This window comes from Microcebus murinus, chromosome 5, assembly GCF_040939455.1.
Source record: "Microcebus murinus isolate Inina chromosome 5, M.murinus_Inina_mat1.0, whole genome shotgun sequence".
Classification (NCBI taxonomy): Eukaryota; Metazoa; Chordata; class Mammalia; order Primates; family Cheirogaleidae; genus Microcebus; species Microcebus murinus.
The window spans coordinates 35,935,570-35,952,223 of record NC_134108.1 but is presented as its reverse complement, the minus strand read 5'-3'; the positions used below and the strand labels follow the sequence as shown (position 1 = coordinate 35,952,223).

Below are 16,654 nucleotides of genomic sequence, written 5' to 3'. Positions count from 1 at the left end.
TTAGTGCTTGCAACAGTGACTACCACTTTGGGCATATGGTAGACTATCCAGGAATAAAATCTTTTTTAAATTATGGGTGAAGCTGTATTTGCATGTAACTTGGCTGCAACAGAGGAAGGTGCTTAGTTGTACAGATGGCATTGTACAAACAGGTCACACATTTACAAATAATTTTAGAGTTGGAAACTAAAATGTGATTGCAAATACATTTATATCTGCTGTCATTTCCTTTAGCAAAGAGAGATTTCTGCTTTTTGATATTTATTCACAAAAAGTTTTACATAATCCCTTCTTTTAAGGAATATTCTTCATCTCTTCTTATTTCCCCAGGCCACCTCATTCTTGCTGATCATTACATAAACAAAATATACTTTCATAGCATTTTAAATTGCCTCCTAACCATTGAATTAGGTGTATGGTCTGGAAAGACAAATGTGTTTATGTATATATTGGTCAAAGGAAGACAACGGCTTGCATACCTGAAATGTTACCAAGCTTTGCATGCATGAAAGTATTTGGTAAAAATATAATCTTGAAAGGTGTGATTATGAGCAAATCGACAGCCTCAGGAATGCTACAAGAGACTTCTCTTTTGGTGAAAGTCATAAATGTTGTTCCATAACATTTGCTAGATTTTATTTATTAAAAACTTGAGTACCTTTTCCTTCTCTTTCTTTCGTGGTTACAGATCCACATCCAGAGAACTGAAGGATGTGACCATATGACGTGCTCCCAATGTAACACTAATTTTTGTTATCGATGTGGGGAGAGATACCGCCAGCTCCGTTTCTTTGGAGACCACACATCAAACCTCAGTATATTTGGATGCAAATATCGCTACCTCCCAGAGAGACCTCATTTAAGGAGATTGGTGCGAGGGTCGGTCTGTGGTGAGTATCTGACATGCTTATAGGAGTCTTTCCTAGGAGTCCGGTAGTGATAATGGAACTTAGATACGTGACAGCTGTGACAATTCTGAGCACCTGCTATTGCCAGGTGTTCTAGTTGGGCCTTTCCCACAGCAACAGGAGGAGCATATTCTCTCACCCTTTGAAATCAAAATTAAAAACTATAAGTTTTGTTAGCAGTGCACTACTTATATGAGCAAGCAGCTTTTGTTTAAAAAGCAAATTACTAATTACACTGCAGAAATCTGAAGTCATTAGCCTTTTAAATTCCTGAAACCCTGTTGTAAACCACTTGATGAGAGAAACAGTGTCAACCTGTATTTTGTATGGATGATATCTAGGTTTGTATGATGATATCTAGGTTTGTATGGATGATATCTAGCAGCATGTCTTATACATATCCTATGTTTATTCATGGAAATTATGCAGAACAGTACAGCATGGAATGTGGTCTAGGAAGGCAAAAAATCCACATATTTCAAAGTCCTGTAATGGAGTTTCATTATATCTTTATAATTGATACGTCATTGCATATATTTTTCTATTGTATTAATACGTAATAACTAATGTTTATGTGATCATTAGTTAATGGAATGAGTATCAAATGTCCTCAGCGCATACAAACCTAAGTTTGATTATCCAAGTGTAAATGTTTTTGTGGACTGACTTTTTACCCACTTCTTCCTCAACAACACATAAGCCCCGATACATACTCACGTGCAAATATGCAAACAGAAACTCAGATACCTGCTCGTAATCAAATCACCCTGGCCTAATGCCACCACCTTTGAGTGAAATAGTGTTCTTCTGACCTAATATTTTTTCTTTCAGTAACTCCCTCCCTACTCCTCTGGAGTGTTTCCACTGTGAGATTTCTTCCTCTCTTTTTCACCATGCAGAGAGCTCCATTATTTCTTTTCAGTGCTATTACTGTACAGTCATGTTTCATTGCTATTAGGAAAATGTATTGATAATTATTTAAAAAGGAAGTATGAATAAACAGACTGAGCTATGTACATGAAAGAAAAACAGATTCTTTTAAAATATATAAGCCTATATATGCTAACAACTTAAGCATAGCTTTAAGAGTATACTAAACATAATTGTTCAATGCAATATAGTATTCCTTAATTGGATTCTCATTGGTGAAAAATATAAGTAAAGCCCATGGTTAGGCATGGTGCTAATTGAATGATAATCTTTTTAAATTTAATATTAAAAACTATATATTATACATGCCTGGTCATCTGGTTCCAAAGACCATTTCTTAAGAATAAAAATGTTAATATTTTTCTGACAAACTTCCAACAAATGGCTGCATTATGTTTCTATTTTTTTGTGTAATTGGTTATTCCAAATTATTGTCTTTAATTCATAGAATGGTATCACAGCTGTGTGATACTTCTGCAGAGTCCCCTGTTCCTTTCTCATTGCTTGTTGCATTTGGGTTGTGCAGTTCTGCAGCTGTGTCACATGCCTTAAGGTTACTACAGTGACAAGATATTAATTACTGGCCTCTTTTTTTGCGCTAGTGTCTTTCAAAGTCAGTAGAATTCTAATTGTGGACACTTGTGTTTACATATGACTAGAGTTTATTCTCATCACTCCTTAATTATTCATTTAGAAAAGAAAATTCTGGCTGATATCACTAGGCATACTTAACCAGCCATTTAGCCTTCTACTTTTATAAGTGCTTCCTTTTCCAATTTGGTAAAATGATTCACCTGAGTAACCTTAAAAATGTTGTATATTTATTGGTAGTTTTCTCTAACAGTCTTACAACATCCCATTTGTACTTTAGTCTATTAGGTCTTCATATTTTGACTTTTCTCTGGACCCAGGAAGTAAATAAGCTACTTTTTTAGATGTGGGCTTGGGCAGAAGCCCTCAGTAGTACCTACCTGCTCTCCATTTTGTGAGCTAACTGGGTTTTCTCCTGCTAACTCAGGATGTGCCAGTGCTTGCTTTCATAATCTTTCAGCATCTTGAACGAAAAAGATCTAACATAAAAGCACAAAGATGGATTGTCCTGATAGAATAAAGTGAGCTAGTTGATTTGGAATTTTTGGGGGGGGCTATAAAGAATACACAATTGTTGAGATGTTGGATGCATGAGCTGAGGACTTCGGTGAAGCTACTGGGCTCACATGTGTATATCTATTCTACACTTGATACATTTCTTAGAGATATACAGCCTTCATTATAATCAGACTTCTTTTAAAATAACATACACTATGGTATTTTAAAAGCATTGCTGTAATTGTTCAGTAAATTTGTTTTGAGATGCTTTAAATTATTTTGCCTTTTGTTTTCCAGCTGGAAAATTATTCATTGCACCTCTAATCCTGGTTTTGGGATTAGTGCTAGGGGCCATAGCAGTTGTAATCGGTAAGAAACACTTTTATTAAGTGGGCATGATTTCTATTTCATGCCTGCATTACATAGCTAATGAATATATTCTTTAAAAATTCAGAGGAGTATGTTTCCTGTAGGATGTATTTGTCTGACTTTTTTCAGTCTATGAACAATTTGATTCATGTATCTTACAAAGCATTATTAATCCCCTTTGAATACCAAGGTTAATGCAATTAGTATCTTAGTGAAAGAGTAGAGTGGACTAGAACTAAAATTGTCCAATTCTGAGTCCAGATTGGAGCATCAAGGAAAAGAAGCTGTGGCATACTCTTAGGTGTTTGGTTTGGTTCAGTAAAAAATGCCCTGGATAAAAAAAGATGCCCTCAGTGTGTATAGAAACATACCTAACATGTACTTGAACACTAAAGAATAGGAAACCTTTCAGTGACTTGTATAGTTTTATTTATACAAGTATATTAAATTATGTATTTTATAGCAGTGGTCCACAAACCCTAACATGCTTTAGAATAGCCTGGATGGCTGTTTCAAACACAAATTGCTGGTTTCTACCTGCAGTTTCTGACTCAGTATGGTGGTAGAGCCCATTTATTGGTACTTCCAAAAAGTTTGCAGATGATGTTGATACTGCTGGCTCAGAGATCACACTTTGACAATCTTTGCCTTAGAGAATTTTAAACTAAATGCTGTAGATAAAAGTTGCTTTGATGACCATTCCATATAGTAGATATAGTTTGGGTTTTTGCTAAATAAAATTATTTTTCACGTACAAACTTCTTTTTAGCAAGTAATGCATAAGCAGGACAAATAGAATTATAAAGTATCTGACATCTAAGTTTTTGCAGTGAGTCAGGACATTAGGAAGTAGATGTTATTATCTGCATTTTATAGCTGAGGAAATTAAGGTTTACTAGGGCCTCATAAGTAGTAGAACTGGGACCCAAACCCAACATTTGGCTCCACAGTGTGTGTTCTGAAGTAATGTGCTATACTCCCTGAAACTGAAGTGTGAATATCATAGTATACAAATGATATGACTATGGTTTGATAATTTGATAGAAAGCATTATTCCAATCTAAATGGGTACTACTCAGGGTTGTGTTAAAATGGGCAAAAGCTAAAGGGAAATACTAAAGAATGAAATCTTGTAGAAGTAAATCCATTTCATAGCATAGGTGTCTTCCCTCTCTTCATGTTCATATATTGCTAAATAATGATTATTTATAAATAGTTTTTAAATAGTTTGAAAATAAATAAAAATGGAAAATTTTAAATATATAAATTTTAATTTTACATTGTACAATTTTAATCTTAAATTTTAAATATGTAAATACTGCTCATCCTAATTAAATGTTTTAAATCCCTAGGTTTGTTTGTATTTCCTATCTACTGCCTTTGTAAAAAACAGAGAAAACGATCACGGACAGGTATGCACTGGTAAAATGCAGACGATATCATCTAACTAAGCTGGTCGAAATAGGAGCTGTACAGAATGGTAGCCCATCAGTGAGTCACATCTTGAAAAACAGAGAGAGGAACCTTCTACCATCTCTTCTGCCCGTGATTCTCCGCAGGCCACAATGCCTCTAGCTACGGTGCACTCCCAACCTGGTATCCTGTCCTTTCCCTAAACAAATTGCTGCTTTTCAAAAATGGTCACTTTCATAAACTATAAACATCTATATCATAACTCTGACTTTCATGGTTCTTGAAAGAAAATATTTTAATTCAGAACCAGTTAACCTCAGAATTGTTCTGAGCACATCTCTCTGAGCATTGCTTGGACTGTCTGAACCCTGAACCTCCTTCCCAGCTGTCTTGTGAGATTTCGTGTGAATAGCTGAAGTCCTGTCTGTACCGACAAACAAGGCCACTTTTCAGAAGATAAGAGTTCACCAAATGCAAATGCACCTGTTTTCCTCTGTGGCCCAAGCAGTGTAATTCCTTTATTCTTCAGATGCTATAATTGCTCAAAATCTCAATGTCCAAAAGGGAACTAATGAAACTAAATTAATGAAAAGAATCCTGAGTTACTGAGGTAACTCAGTAAAAAACGTGAGGGGCGTGAATGTGTGTGTATATAAATATATATTGAAACTAGGCCCATTAACCTTGTATTTACCTAGTTCCATGTCTTTACACTATTTTTCCACACTTTCATAGACCTATTTAAAGATGATGGTTCTTTTGTGGGCATAATTTGGTAATGTACTGAATTAAAGCCAATGTAGAATACAGGCTATTTCGATGTTGACCCTTTCTATTTCTTGCTCTCTCTTTTCATCACACACATCCAGAAATTTGTGCAATGTCACCCCAAGAAGTATTAAGCTTTGTGAACTGACAGAAATGATAGGCTCCTTTTAAGAAATTCTCAAGATGCAAATATTCAGTCTTTTCAGATTTAGTATATTTTGGTGTACATGTTTCATAAATCCTTCACATGGGATTATTTAATCCAAAGAATGAGTTTGGTGTGGAGAGAACTGCTTAAGTCTTTAAACAAATACCTATTCTGCTAATTTTTCAACCAACTTGTACTTACAGATAATTCTGCTTTAGGTCAAGGTTTACATTATTTAATACCCCACCTTCTTTCCTCTCCTTTCCTCTACTCTCTTTTTTTATTTGTCCCCAAGTTTTTCATAAAAACACATACTAATTTTGAAGGATTTTTCTTATGTTTACTGCTCAAATGCATAATAATTTGTTGGTGTCTTCTTATGGTGAGTAATTTGAAAACTTTTTATGAGTTTATGAGTTTATCTGAAATATAAAGGAAACACATAAAAAGAATAATATATTTTCAGGAATTTCTTTCAAGCTGAGAAATCTTTAAAAATAAGAAAAGAACAAGTAACTAACCTATGATATTCCTTTGTTTTCATCACAAAAGTTCATTAGCAGGAAAGAATAAAAAGACCCCTAAGAAGCCTAAAGTTTCTAATTGTCTCCACATTCTTAAAATTAGCTGTTGTATGTACATTTATTTGTCAGCAACCTTGTCTGATTTGAAATAGATTATATGATAAAACATGCATTAACATGGATAGTCTGTTTATGTTGGGCTCCAGAGTGTAAGAACATTTTATCATTTTTGTTTGACCCAAAATGTGAAGTTAACGTGCATGGGTAACAAGCCAGCATGCTTTCGTTCTTTCTGAATAACACAGAATAGCTGTACCACAGCGTCTGGACTAGTTGTCTATTTCCAGTTAGAGGAGGGTGTGACATTTATGGTTTTGGAATAGCACATTTCTAAAGCATAATGTAGTATAAGAAAAAGTGATGCTCTAGTTTCACAAATTCATCTTTTCATTCATCCATACATTTGACAGATATTTATTGAGTGCCTGTTTTAGCCACTGTAGTATAAGACCAAAAGAATGAAAATTTCTAGCCTAAATACACATGTTTCTGTCCTAAAAGTGCTTAGGTTTTGTAAGTTCATCTTTCCTGAACTTAGGTGTTAGTTTGGCAATATGTGAATATGATGAATCAAATCTAGCAGATGTGTACATGTATGATGTATATATATCATATGCATAGTATATATAAAATAGTTCCATAACTGTATATGAATACATACACCATATACATATGTACCTACTGGCTAAATAATGTACTCTCTGGTCTTAGATAGTCTATTTTCTTAGGTTATAGTATCTGTTATCTTTAGCCTACTCAGGGATTTTTATTCCTTTCTTTAAATAACTTATCTTTTGGAGGTATTTTTATATTATTTGAAAAACTTTCTAATATTCCAGTTACAAAGTGGTGTCTATTTTCAGTGAAGGCTATTCCATCAATGCTTGAAGTAGTGTGCACCGTGTTGCACAGGATTTTCATTTTTCTATTGCGTAGATTTTTTTAAATGAATGTATGCATCTTCCCTTTAAAGCTTAATATATATTAGGCCTTCCCCTGCTAGTAACTTAAAGTAATTATTTGTGAATTGTTTTGCTAAGTTTCATCAAGATCTTAAAAAAAGAGAAGAAAACAAAAGGTATTATGTTTATGTCAGTGCCAACTTTGAAGGTAAAACAATAGTAGTAACTTTTGGGATAAATTCTAAAAACTACTTTAGAAAAAGAAGCATGCACATAAAATAAATATCTTTGTATCCAAGGCTTGTCATTTTTATATGTTTTTATTATAAATTTAATATATACTACTTTTTAAAAAATCGACCATACAGAATTTATAAAATACAAATTTCTCTGCTTACCCCACCCCTTATTTGATAGGGGGTAACCACATAATGGTTTGGTATGTACCCTTCCAGACACTTTCTACAAAAACACAAATAGGTGTGCGTGTATATGTCTGTGTGTATTAGTTTTATACAAAGAGAATAATAATATTTTTACCATACTGTGACTCTTTTATTTTATTATAGATCAGTAGATACCTTTCCTTATGAGTTTAAATAGATTTACCTCATTCTTTTGTAAATTATTACATAATATATTCTGGGGTTATACTTTAATTTACTGAATTAGTCCCTTGTGGAATGAACATCAGTATTGTTTTCACTTCTCTATGACAAAGCTTCAGTAAAAAACCCCTTTGCATATATTTTTGTCACCTTGTGTGAACATTTCCATAAGATTTTAAGTTTTGTTTTTACAAGATATTTGTAATAAAATTTGTAATGCATTTTTCAGGAAATTAGGTCATAGAAATATATTTGAGACCCTTTGTTGGATAAAAAGAAAGATTGCACAGGAGAGCATAATTTTTAAAGAAAAGCATCTTTTGAAGGATAATTTCCTCCCTGCTTTATTAGCCAAATAAATATCTTGCCAAATCTTATAAGAGAAAATCTTTTTCCAGTAAAAATAAAATGTGGTGAGATGTCTGTCAGACAATGTGAGAAAGATGAATTGACTTTGGATTGCCTAGTTTGAAAACTTGAGAGATATAGATGAAATACCCAAGCCAAATTGATGTTTGTCACATTTTTTAAAACACTATCCATGTTTGTGCATGTTGCTACAGAGAGGAACTTACTTACACCATCGTGAACAGTAGGAAGCAATATGTTGGCAATTATAAATGCCCATAATAATTTATGGAAAAATAAATAGATTATGTATGGTTTGGTGGGATGATTATAAATTAGCAAATAAGATAAGACATTCATTTTACAATGAATCCCAACAGTTCCTTAGGAATTTTTATATGTCACATAAGAAGAGAGGTCAGACCTTTCAGTACAAGAAACATCCTATTGCTACCACCTTGATTTTCTCATAGGTGCTATTGTATCCCAAGAGTGAACAGAGAGGAAAACAATCAAAGATAATTAAACATCAGTTAGATTACAACATGATATCTTTAATTGTACTTTCTCTGCTGTGGTATCAAGATTCAGCGATGCCTGTTAGGAAATTCCTTGTTCTATGACACTGCCGTCTCTTGAGTCCCCAAGGCCCCATTTGAGCCTTCATCTTTTAATCCTGCCACCCAAATATATGACCCAGTGCTCCCCTGAAATACGTGCAAACCACTGTAATCTTTTCCAGTACTGGGTTCCCCTTTCCAAGCCCATTTTCCCCCACACCTCTGCTATTCCAGCTACTCCTCTTTACTAAAAGAGAAGGAGACAGGAGGGGGTGAAACACTCACTCTGGCATATGCAAAGCATTGGCATTCCTTCCTGACCTTTGTCAAATTAGAGTGCATCTGCCAAAACATCAATCCAGCTATACACGTTAAATATAATGGTTTTAATCTTAGACTTTTACACTGCCTGTTAAATTTATGATTATAAAAAGTGGCCTAAAAACATTAATTGGTATTTTTATTAAGTAAAAAAAATAAGAACATTTATGCCAAAACCATTTTAGATTTTAATTTTATAAGCAAGCTGCACATATGCCTTAATGTGAGTCTTCACATTGGATTGTATTCTTATTCTTTCATATTTGTGGATAAAATCTATTCCAACTTTTGAAAGTAATTTTTCTTGTGGTCAGCTTTATTGGTTTATGTTAATATCTGTTTATAAATATAGCCTTAAAATTCCATAATGCACTTTAAAATACTCATGCCATTTAAATTTTTTTTTTTTTTTTTTTTTGAGACAGGGTCTCACTGTTGTCTGGGCTAGAGTATGGTGGCACAATCATAGCTCACTACAACCTCAAACTCCTGAGTTCAAGTGATCCTCCTGCCTCAGCCTCCCCAGTAGCTGGGACTACAGGCATAAGCCACCACCCACAGCTAGCTTGCTTTCCTACCTTCCTTCCTTTCTTCTTCTCTTCTCTTCTCTTCTCTTCTCTTCTCTTCTCTTCTCTTCTCTTCTCTTCTCTTCTCTTCTCTTCTCTTCTCTCTTTCTTTCTTTCTTTTCTTTCTTTCTTTTTTTTTTGTAGAGACAGGGTCTCATTTGTTGCCCAGACCAATTTCAAACTCCTGGCCTCAAGTGATCCTCCTGCCTCAGCCTCCCAAAATGCTAGGGATACAAGTCTGAGCACTGTGGCTGGCCCCATTTAAATAATTTAACAGCAGAGTTAAAGCAACTGATTACATATATATCAATGGAGACAGTAGAATAATAGTGTTAACAAATATGTGTCATCCCCTTAAATTTGGGGGAATCAGAAGCTAAAGATATAAAACCAAGTATAACATACCTAAAAAAAAAAGTAGCAATTTCTGAAATTATAGTAATTCTGGAAATTGGTTATCAGGAGCTCAAATGTAGCAAATAATATTTAATACTTGTTACTTAATAACCTGGTTGTATACTTGCTTAAAATATTAAGTTAATTTCTACTGAAAGTTTTAACTGCAATTTCATAGTTCATGAATTCTATAAAAGAAGTTTCTCTAACTACAAACATGATAAATTAAAACTACCACCAATTGCCAGTTTAAACATATTTTGTTTTTCAAGTCATTATAATTTAAGTATGACATTTTCTTCCTTATGTGAAATATGTTCCAAAATCACATTTTTATTATATATATCCACAATTATTACTTTGATAAAACTTAAATAATTTTATAGAAGCGTTAAAGTATAATCTGAAAAAAATCAGAATTCCAAAATTTCAGTATTTAAGATTGTGAAATGATACCTTTTAGATGCAAACTAATGATACAAGACTTTGAGAGAAATGCAGTGGGACTCCTTTCTAACTCTGGTTTTGAGGATGGAGCTAATACACATTTTCTAGACAAGTATTGTGTGTGACACTTCACTATTGCAAGGCCAGAACTTTAGTTGACTTTATCCAAATCCAAGAAACAGAGAGTCACTGTAGTGTGAGCATTAGCTGAGGTTTAAATATATCACATACCTTATAGATACCTGTACAAAGTGCCAGGTTTAGAAGCATGCATTTATGCAAATTACAAAGTATGTATACATATTTTTTGGCTAAAGAAGTGATTGTTTTGATAATAACCATATGGACTTAAAAGGCATTAAATTATTTTTTTAAATACACAAAACATTATTACTGCCTTTTTTTACACTCCTTTTATCTTTTAAAAGAAATTTCATTCAGTGTATTTAACTTTGCATCCCTTAGATTATTCAGACTTATTCATATCAAAAACATTTTCTTTTTCAGTTCTGTGCCATATTTTGTCACTCTGTTCCATCATTAATACTAAATGACTTCCTTCCCTTCTTGTGAAATGATGCCCACATACTTCAACATCAAGTTCCTATTTTCTCTCTTAGATTTCCTGATTATCTTGCTTTTTGCCTCTGCAGTCTTCTTCCCATCTTGCCAAGTGTGGGACAAATTCTGTCTTACCATTAACTCCTTTCACTCTAGTGAAATAAAAATCAACACTGAAAGGACTCCACAATTTAGCTCTAGTAGTGAGCATAATTTACCTTGGTTTATTCTGTCTGTAAATTGAAATGTATCAAGAGTGCCTGGAATACTTTTTCCTCTTCTTGAGAGGATTTGGAGAATACTGCCTACCCCTCTGCCAAGAAGTAAGTCAAATGAATGAAAAGATGTCAATTGGATCAGAGGGCCTAATAGTACTCTAAAACCAGGCTTCAGAAATTGCTTCATGAATGTCGTAAGATCAATATTGTACTTGCATATTAGTTGGACAGAAAGAAAGCATGTGTGGACTTTGATCCAGCCTGACCCCAAGTCTTTCAGCCTTTATCCAAAAAGAATTGTGGTTATGGTTTATGATCTTTGTTTCAGCAAAAAGTCCTATCTATGGCTTAGACTTGGGGTGGATTTATATAGTGTAGCATTTGTATATAAGATTCAGTCATGGATTCATACTCTGTGAATGTTATTAGATTTTTGATAATCTAAAGTAGATCACATTGAATATAATTGATATTAGCCCTATTCTAGATAAAGCATTTGCCATTTGCAAATGTTCATCTTTTTCATTGATATGATTTAGATATGTCACACTCAAGATATATTTAGTATAGTCTTAGTACATGCTAGAGAAAAGTTCAAAGGAGAGTTAAACTTGGATGTTAAAGGGCCCTAGAAATTGGTGGAGAAATGTCATTTTAAATTTTTGTGGCTGGCAAGCTGTACTGTCAGTCACCATTCCCTGTAAATTTGTATGGTGTTCATGTCATGCCCCAGCTTGGGAAATATTCTCAATAATCTAGCCAAATTATTAAAAGTAGTATTTTCATTAACATATTAGTTCTTCAATACCCAAATATATTTTTATTGTTTCAAGCAAATAGTATCTAAATATTTTGTATAAATATCTAAATTTTTTTTAGTTTATAGAAAATTAGCATGCTTTATGTTTCTTTTTAAAGAAAATTCTAGATAAAGCATCATGATTTTTTTATCAGCTGACTACAAACTTTTATTAAGACCCATTTTTTTTAAAGTTCCATATGGCAAGTCCTCAATAGCTTACTTTTATTATTTGATCATTTTCATCACAATTAAAATTCTGTTGATGGTATTTTAAAAAGTAGACCAACCTTATTTCACATGAAACCTAGACTACTAATTGTTATAATGTTTATATATATATATATATATATATATATAAACATTTGCCTTGACAAGGACAATCTGTTACAGATTTTTAATATGAAAATTGATAATCTTGTTGCTATAGAAGCAATTATTAACATAATAACTAGTAAATTCTGACAGATCACAAATAATTTTGTATAGCAGGAACATGAAAACAGGACATTAAATTGTTAGTAAGTTAACACATTATTAATTAAAAAGCCATGAGAGTTAGTTGTTTTGTTTCTATTTTAAGCAAAATTGATTTTAAGACATTTACATGAAACAAATGTATTTATAATTATGTATATCTATATTAAAACTGTGGGACAATTATTCACATTCTCTTTTTTAACAGAGTGTAAAATACTGAAAAGAAAAGCATCTGGGTGTTTAATCTGTTATTACAATATATTCAGAAATTATAGTTCTAAGGAATGATTGTCATATTCTATTTAATTATCATACTGTATCCCATTTTAATTATATTCTCATTAGCAATAGAAAATGAGAAGAAATTTCTTAATTTTAAGATGAATAATGTTCACTAGTAGTTTGTACCAGAACTTGTCCATCATTTCATTATGTTGCTATTTTTAGTTTTCTGTAAAATTTGTACCCATTTCTCAATTAAGTTATATTTTTCATGTTTAAATTGAGCCTGGTTGAAAAGAGATTTCTTTGGTTTTTTAATAATATTGGAAATATTTATGTAATTTTATTTTTTAACTTTCCTGCATTTCATTAGTTATACTATAACCTTGATATCCACAAAACTATGTGGAAGAAACCATTTCGAACATATTTTAAGAGGCAGATAGAAATAAAATAAGAAAACCTACAATATTAATGTTCTTAGGCAGGTATCTCTGAAAAGAAATCATAAAGGAAAAGACAAATTCTGCTGGGATGAAAATGTTGGGAAATAAGGAGTATTTAAAAGACCTAATTTGGGTATCATTATAGTAATCAACTTCTTATTTCCAAATGATTATATCATGCTGTCGGTTACATGAATTGTGCTTTTAATATAGTCTATAATTTACTCAACACTTAGTGTTTATAAATTAATTACTAAAAAGAAAGGAAGAAATTGGTGAATAAAAGCCAGAAAAATTGGGTTTATTCCCATTTTCCAATAGCACTAATGTACAGTCCCTTTAACCTTCCATATGGTGCTTTGTGTGATGAATATATAACATTTATACATGTTATTAGTGCCTTATTTCTTTTCACTTGACTTTATTTCTTATCTAAAGAGCCATATATTTTTTTGTGAGTGTTTTTTAGTCCCTCTGTGTAAAGTGCTAAGGAGGCAGTATATCTTTAGGAATGTCTATAGGCTGCGTTTGCTACCCTAATCTACTGTATTATCTCTAGAACAGCAGGTTAACCAATGTATTTTTATTAAATTCATTATTCATTTTTAAACTAAAGTATAAAAATGGATATTAAACACCAGAAATTGAAGCTGTTGAAATTGAAATGTATTGTAAAACACAAAAAAGAATGCTGATTAAGTTTGAACAGGAGTTGAAATTATTTTTTCTATCTGTTTTATCTATAGCTCCAGTTGGGACAAAATCACTTTGTAAAAGGTATTAAAAATAAAAGTAACTATATGGTATTTCATGTATTTGACCAGTTCCCTACAGCTTGACTTTATCAGTAATATTTCCATGCAGATGCTGGAGAACCATGGTGTTTGCTATTTACATGTTATTCATTCACAGTGAGCTTTATCAACTCAAGCCATTTTATATACTATATTATTTTGCCCTTCTTGGTCTGTGCTTATTGTTTTAGCTTTATACAAAGTGCTGGTTTTATTGTATTCTTCATGTGTCATAGTATGTAATTCAACTTTTCCAGATGAATGTATGATGAATAATTAAAATAAACCATGTGCTTAGAAAAGACAAAGACACAGGTTGTATATGCAAACATGTGTAAATATTTGACAAAGAATAAAAAGGAAAAGAATCTTCCTGCCAACACATAGATCCTGCTGGACAGGACCTGGAAATTAACAGATTTTTTTTTTTAAACAGTGAAATTTAAAAATCTATTACCTCAAGAATTTCAGTGGATATGTGTCAATGTACTGCTCCTTAGTAAGTACAATCTCACTTGCTGCTGGCAGTAAAAGCAACCCAAGTGTCAGATCACACAAATTTGAGGGACAAGTCTTTCAAAAGATGGATACCTTGTGATATTTTGGACTTTCATTAATGTCCCAATGGCTTTTTGTTGTGATTGGGCTTTTTTTTTTTTTTTAATTATTTTTGGTTGGTTACTTTAGAATGGAAGGATAATCTTCATTATGAGATCAGATTGCATGGAAGAAGACATTCACTCTACTTGGATGAAAACTGTGATGGGAATCAAACTATTTTGACTGTCAGTGTATGAGCTGTTGTATGGATTACTGTGGAGTGCTGTTACTGCGTGATGTGTGCAGTACATCGTGCAGCAGCATCCAGCCATGCCTAATAAACGTTTTTGAAAGAGAAGACTCTTGTCTTTTTTCCACTCTATTTGGAATTCAAAGAAATTAAAAGGTAAAATTCGACAGTGCCCAAACTATCAGAGCCCTAACTACTTACTCATATAAGTAAACTTGGACTTATTAGAGTCATTTCTGCATTGGATTCTAGGAACGGAGAAGCAGGAATAAACAGAAACTCATAGGTATGCTTTTGTTAAGGTGGATTTTGTTGTGTTGCTGTGGCATGTTTTGGGGAAAGAGCATGAAAATAGTGAAGATGGGTCCAAACCTGCGTGGGCGTGATAAAGAAGCAAAACAGTGTGGAAGTAAGAGGTTGGCTTAGGATGATGAGTACTCTCTAGACCAGGCCTCCTCAAACTGCATGTTTTTTTACTTCAAAATAAGATATGTGCAGTGTGCATAGGAATTTGTTCATAGTTATTTTTAAACTATAGTCCGGCCCTCCAGTGGTCTGAGGGGCAGAGAACTGGCCCCCTGTTTAAAAATTCTGAGGACCCCTGTGTCTAGACCAAGGGGCTGGACTAGGATGGGAAGAGTAGAAACCATTAAACTGCTAAAGCCAAATATATACGCCAACTCTATAACCTAGCAGTTATTTTCCTAGTTCCATCCCCAGGGAAAGGACATTCGTTAATCAGAGGAGATGTACAAGAATTCCCATCCAAAGTAAAATGGTTAGATAGATTGTGATATGTTCATACAATGAAATATAACAAAGCAATGAGAATGAAAAAATTTTTTAATGCAGAACAATCATGCAAAAGTACGGTGAATCTCATAACATGTTGAGCAAATGAAGTCGGGCACAATAGAGTATATGTATATATTGTAGGATGACATTTATATGAAGATCAAAAGTGGATGAAACTGATCAAGGGTGATAGAAATCAAAACAGTAGTTGCTTTTGGGCTGGAGATTAATGTGACTGAGAAAGAGAATGTGGAACCTTTTCTTCCACAATAAAAACATTCTATTACTTCATCAAAGTGTACCTATGTAAATATTTTGTGCTGTACATTTAAAATCTGTATACTTTAAACATATCTTGAATGTATTTCCTACTCCATTTAAAAAATTAATGGAGTGAAAATTGTCATTTGGAAAATTCAGAAAATAAAAACCACCTATAATCCCAGATACAGATAAACATAAGACTTTAATATGATATGCACCTAAATATAAAAAAAAAAATAGCCACTTTTCTTCTTTCATTATTATCTTTCCTGGGTCATTAAAATACTTAGAAAAATGTTATCTACATTTTTAAATGGCATATATTTTAGCTATTTGTAGTTTCTTGCAATTAGCAGACTGCAATGAACATTCTTAGACAAAAATCTTGGGATAAATTCATAGTAAAGGAATTGCAGGGGCAAAGACTAAAAATGGTTATGAGACACATGCTCCCTCCTATATCCAAATGGCAGTTTAAAGTTGATGCAAATTTATATTCTCAGCACCATCTTTCAAGAGTTATTGATTCCATTTGATTTTTACCAAAACTATTTTATCTTTTGTTAATATTTGCCAACTTCACGAGTGAAAATGGATCTAATCTTTTAAAATCATGGTCAAATATTATATGTATAGTACCAAATTTCTATTCTCTAAATTAAATTCCCCTTAGGTCCATTTGCATTTAGTTTCTTTCATTGTAATAAGCACTCATAATTTCCTTCTGTTTTCCTATATTTCCAAACCCCAAGCTGTTATGTTTAAATGCAAAAATGGTGATGAATTTTATTATAGCTACAGCTGCCAACACACACATATGTAGTACAGTAGAGAAATATTTAACACAATTCACCACAAATGTTTGTCGTTACATATGCTCCAATATAAACATGAGGTGGGAACCATGAATCTCCTATTGCTTCTGGCA

The 16,654-nt window shown here is 32.8% G+C and overlaps 2 protein-coding genes across 2 annotated transcripts in view; both read left to right on the top strand.

Moving 5' to 3' along the window:
• RNF217 (ring finger protein 217) overlaps window positions 1–14,775 on the top strand; it is a 109,223-nt gene extending 94,448 nt beyond the window's left edge. The window contains exons 4-6 of the mRNA XM_012777520.2: window positions 689–890; window positions 3,225–3,296; window positions 4,649–14,775. Coding sequence (XP_012632974.2) covers window positions 689–890; window positions 3,225–3,296; window positions 4,649–4,722 — 348 coding nt within the window. The 3' untranslated portion in view covers window positions 4,723–14,775. The remainder of the gene's footprint in view (window positions 1–688; window positions 891–3,224; window positions 3,297–4,648) is intronic.
• Window positions 1–16,654, top strand: part of TPD52L1 (TPD52 like 1) — a 377,442-nt gene that overhangs the window by 257,751 nt on the left and 103,037 nt on the right. The window lies entirely within an intron of this gene.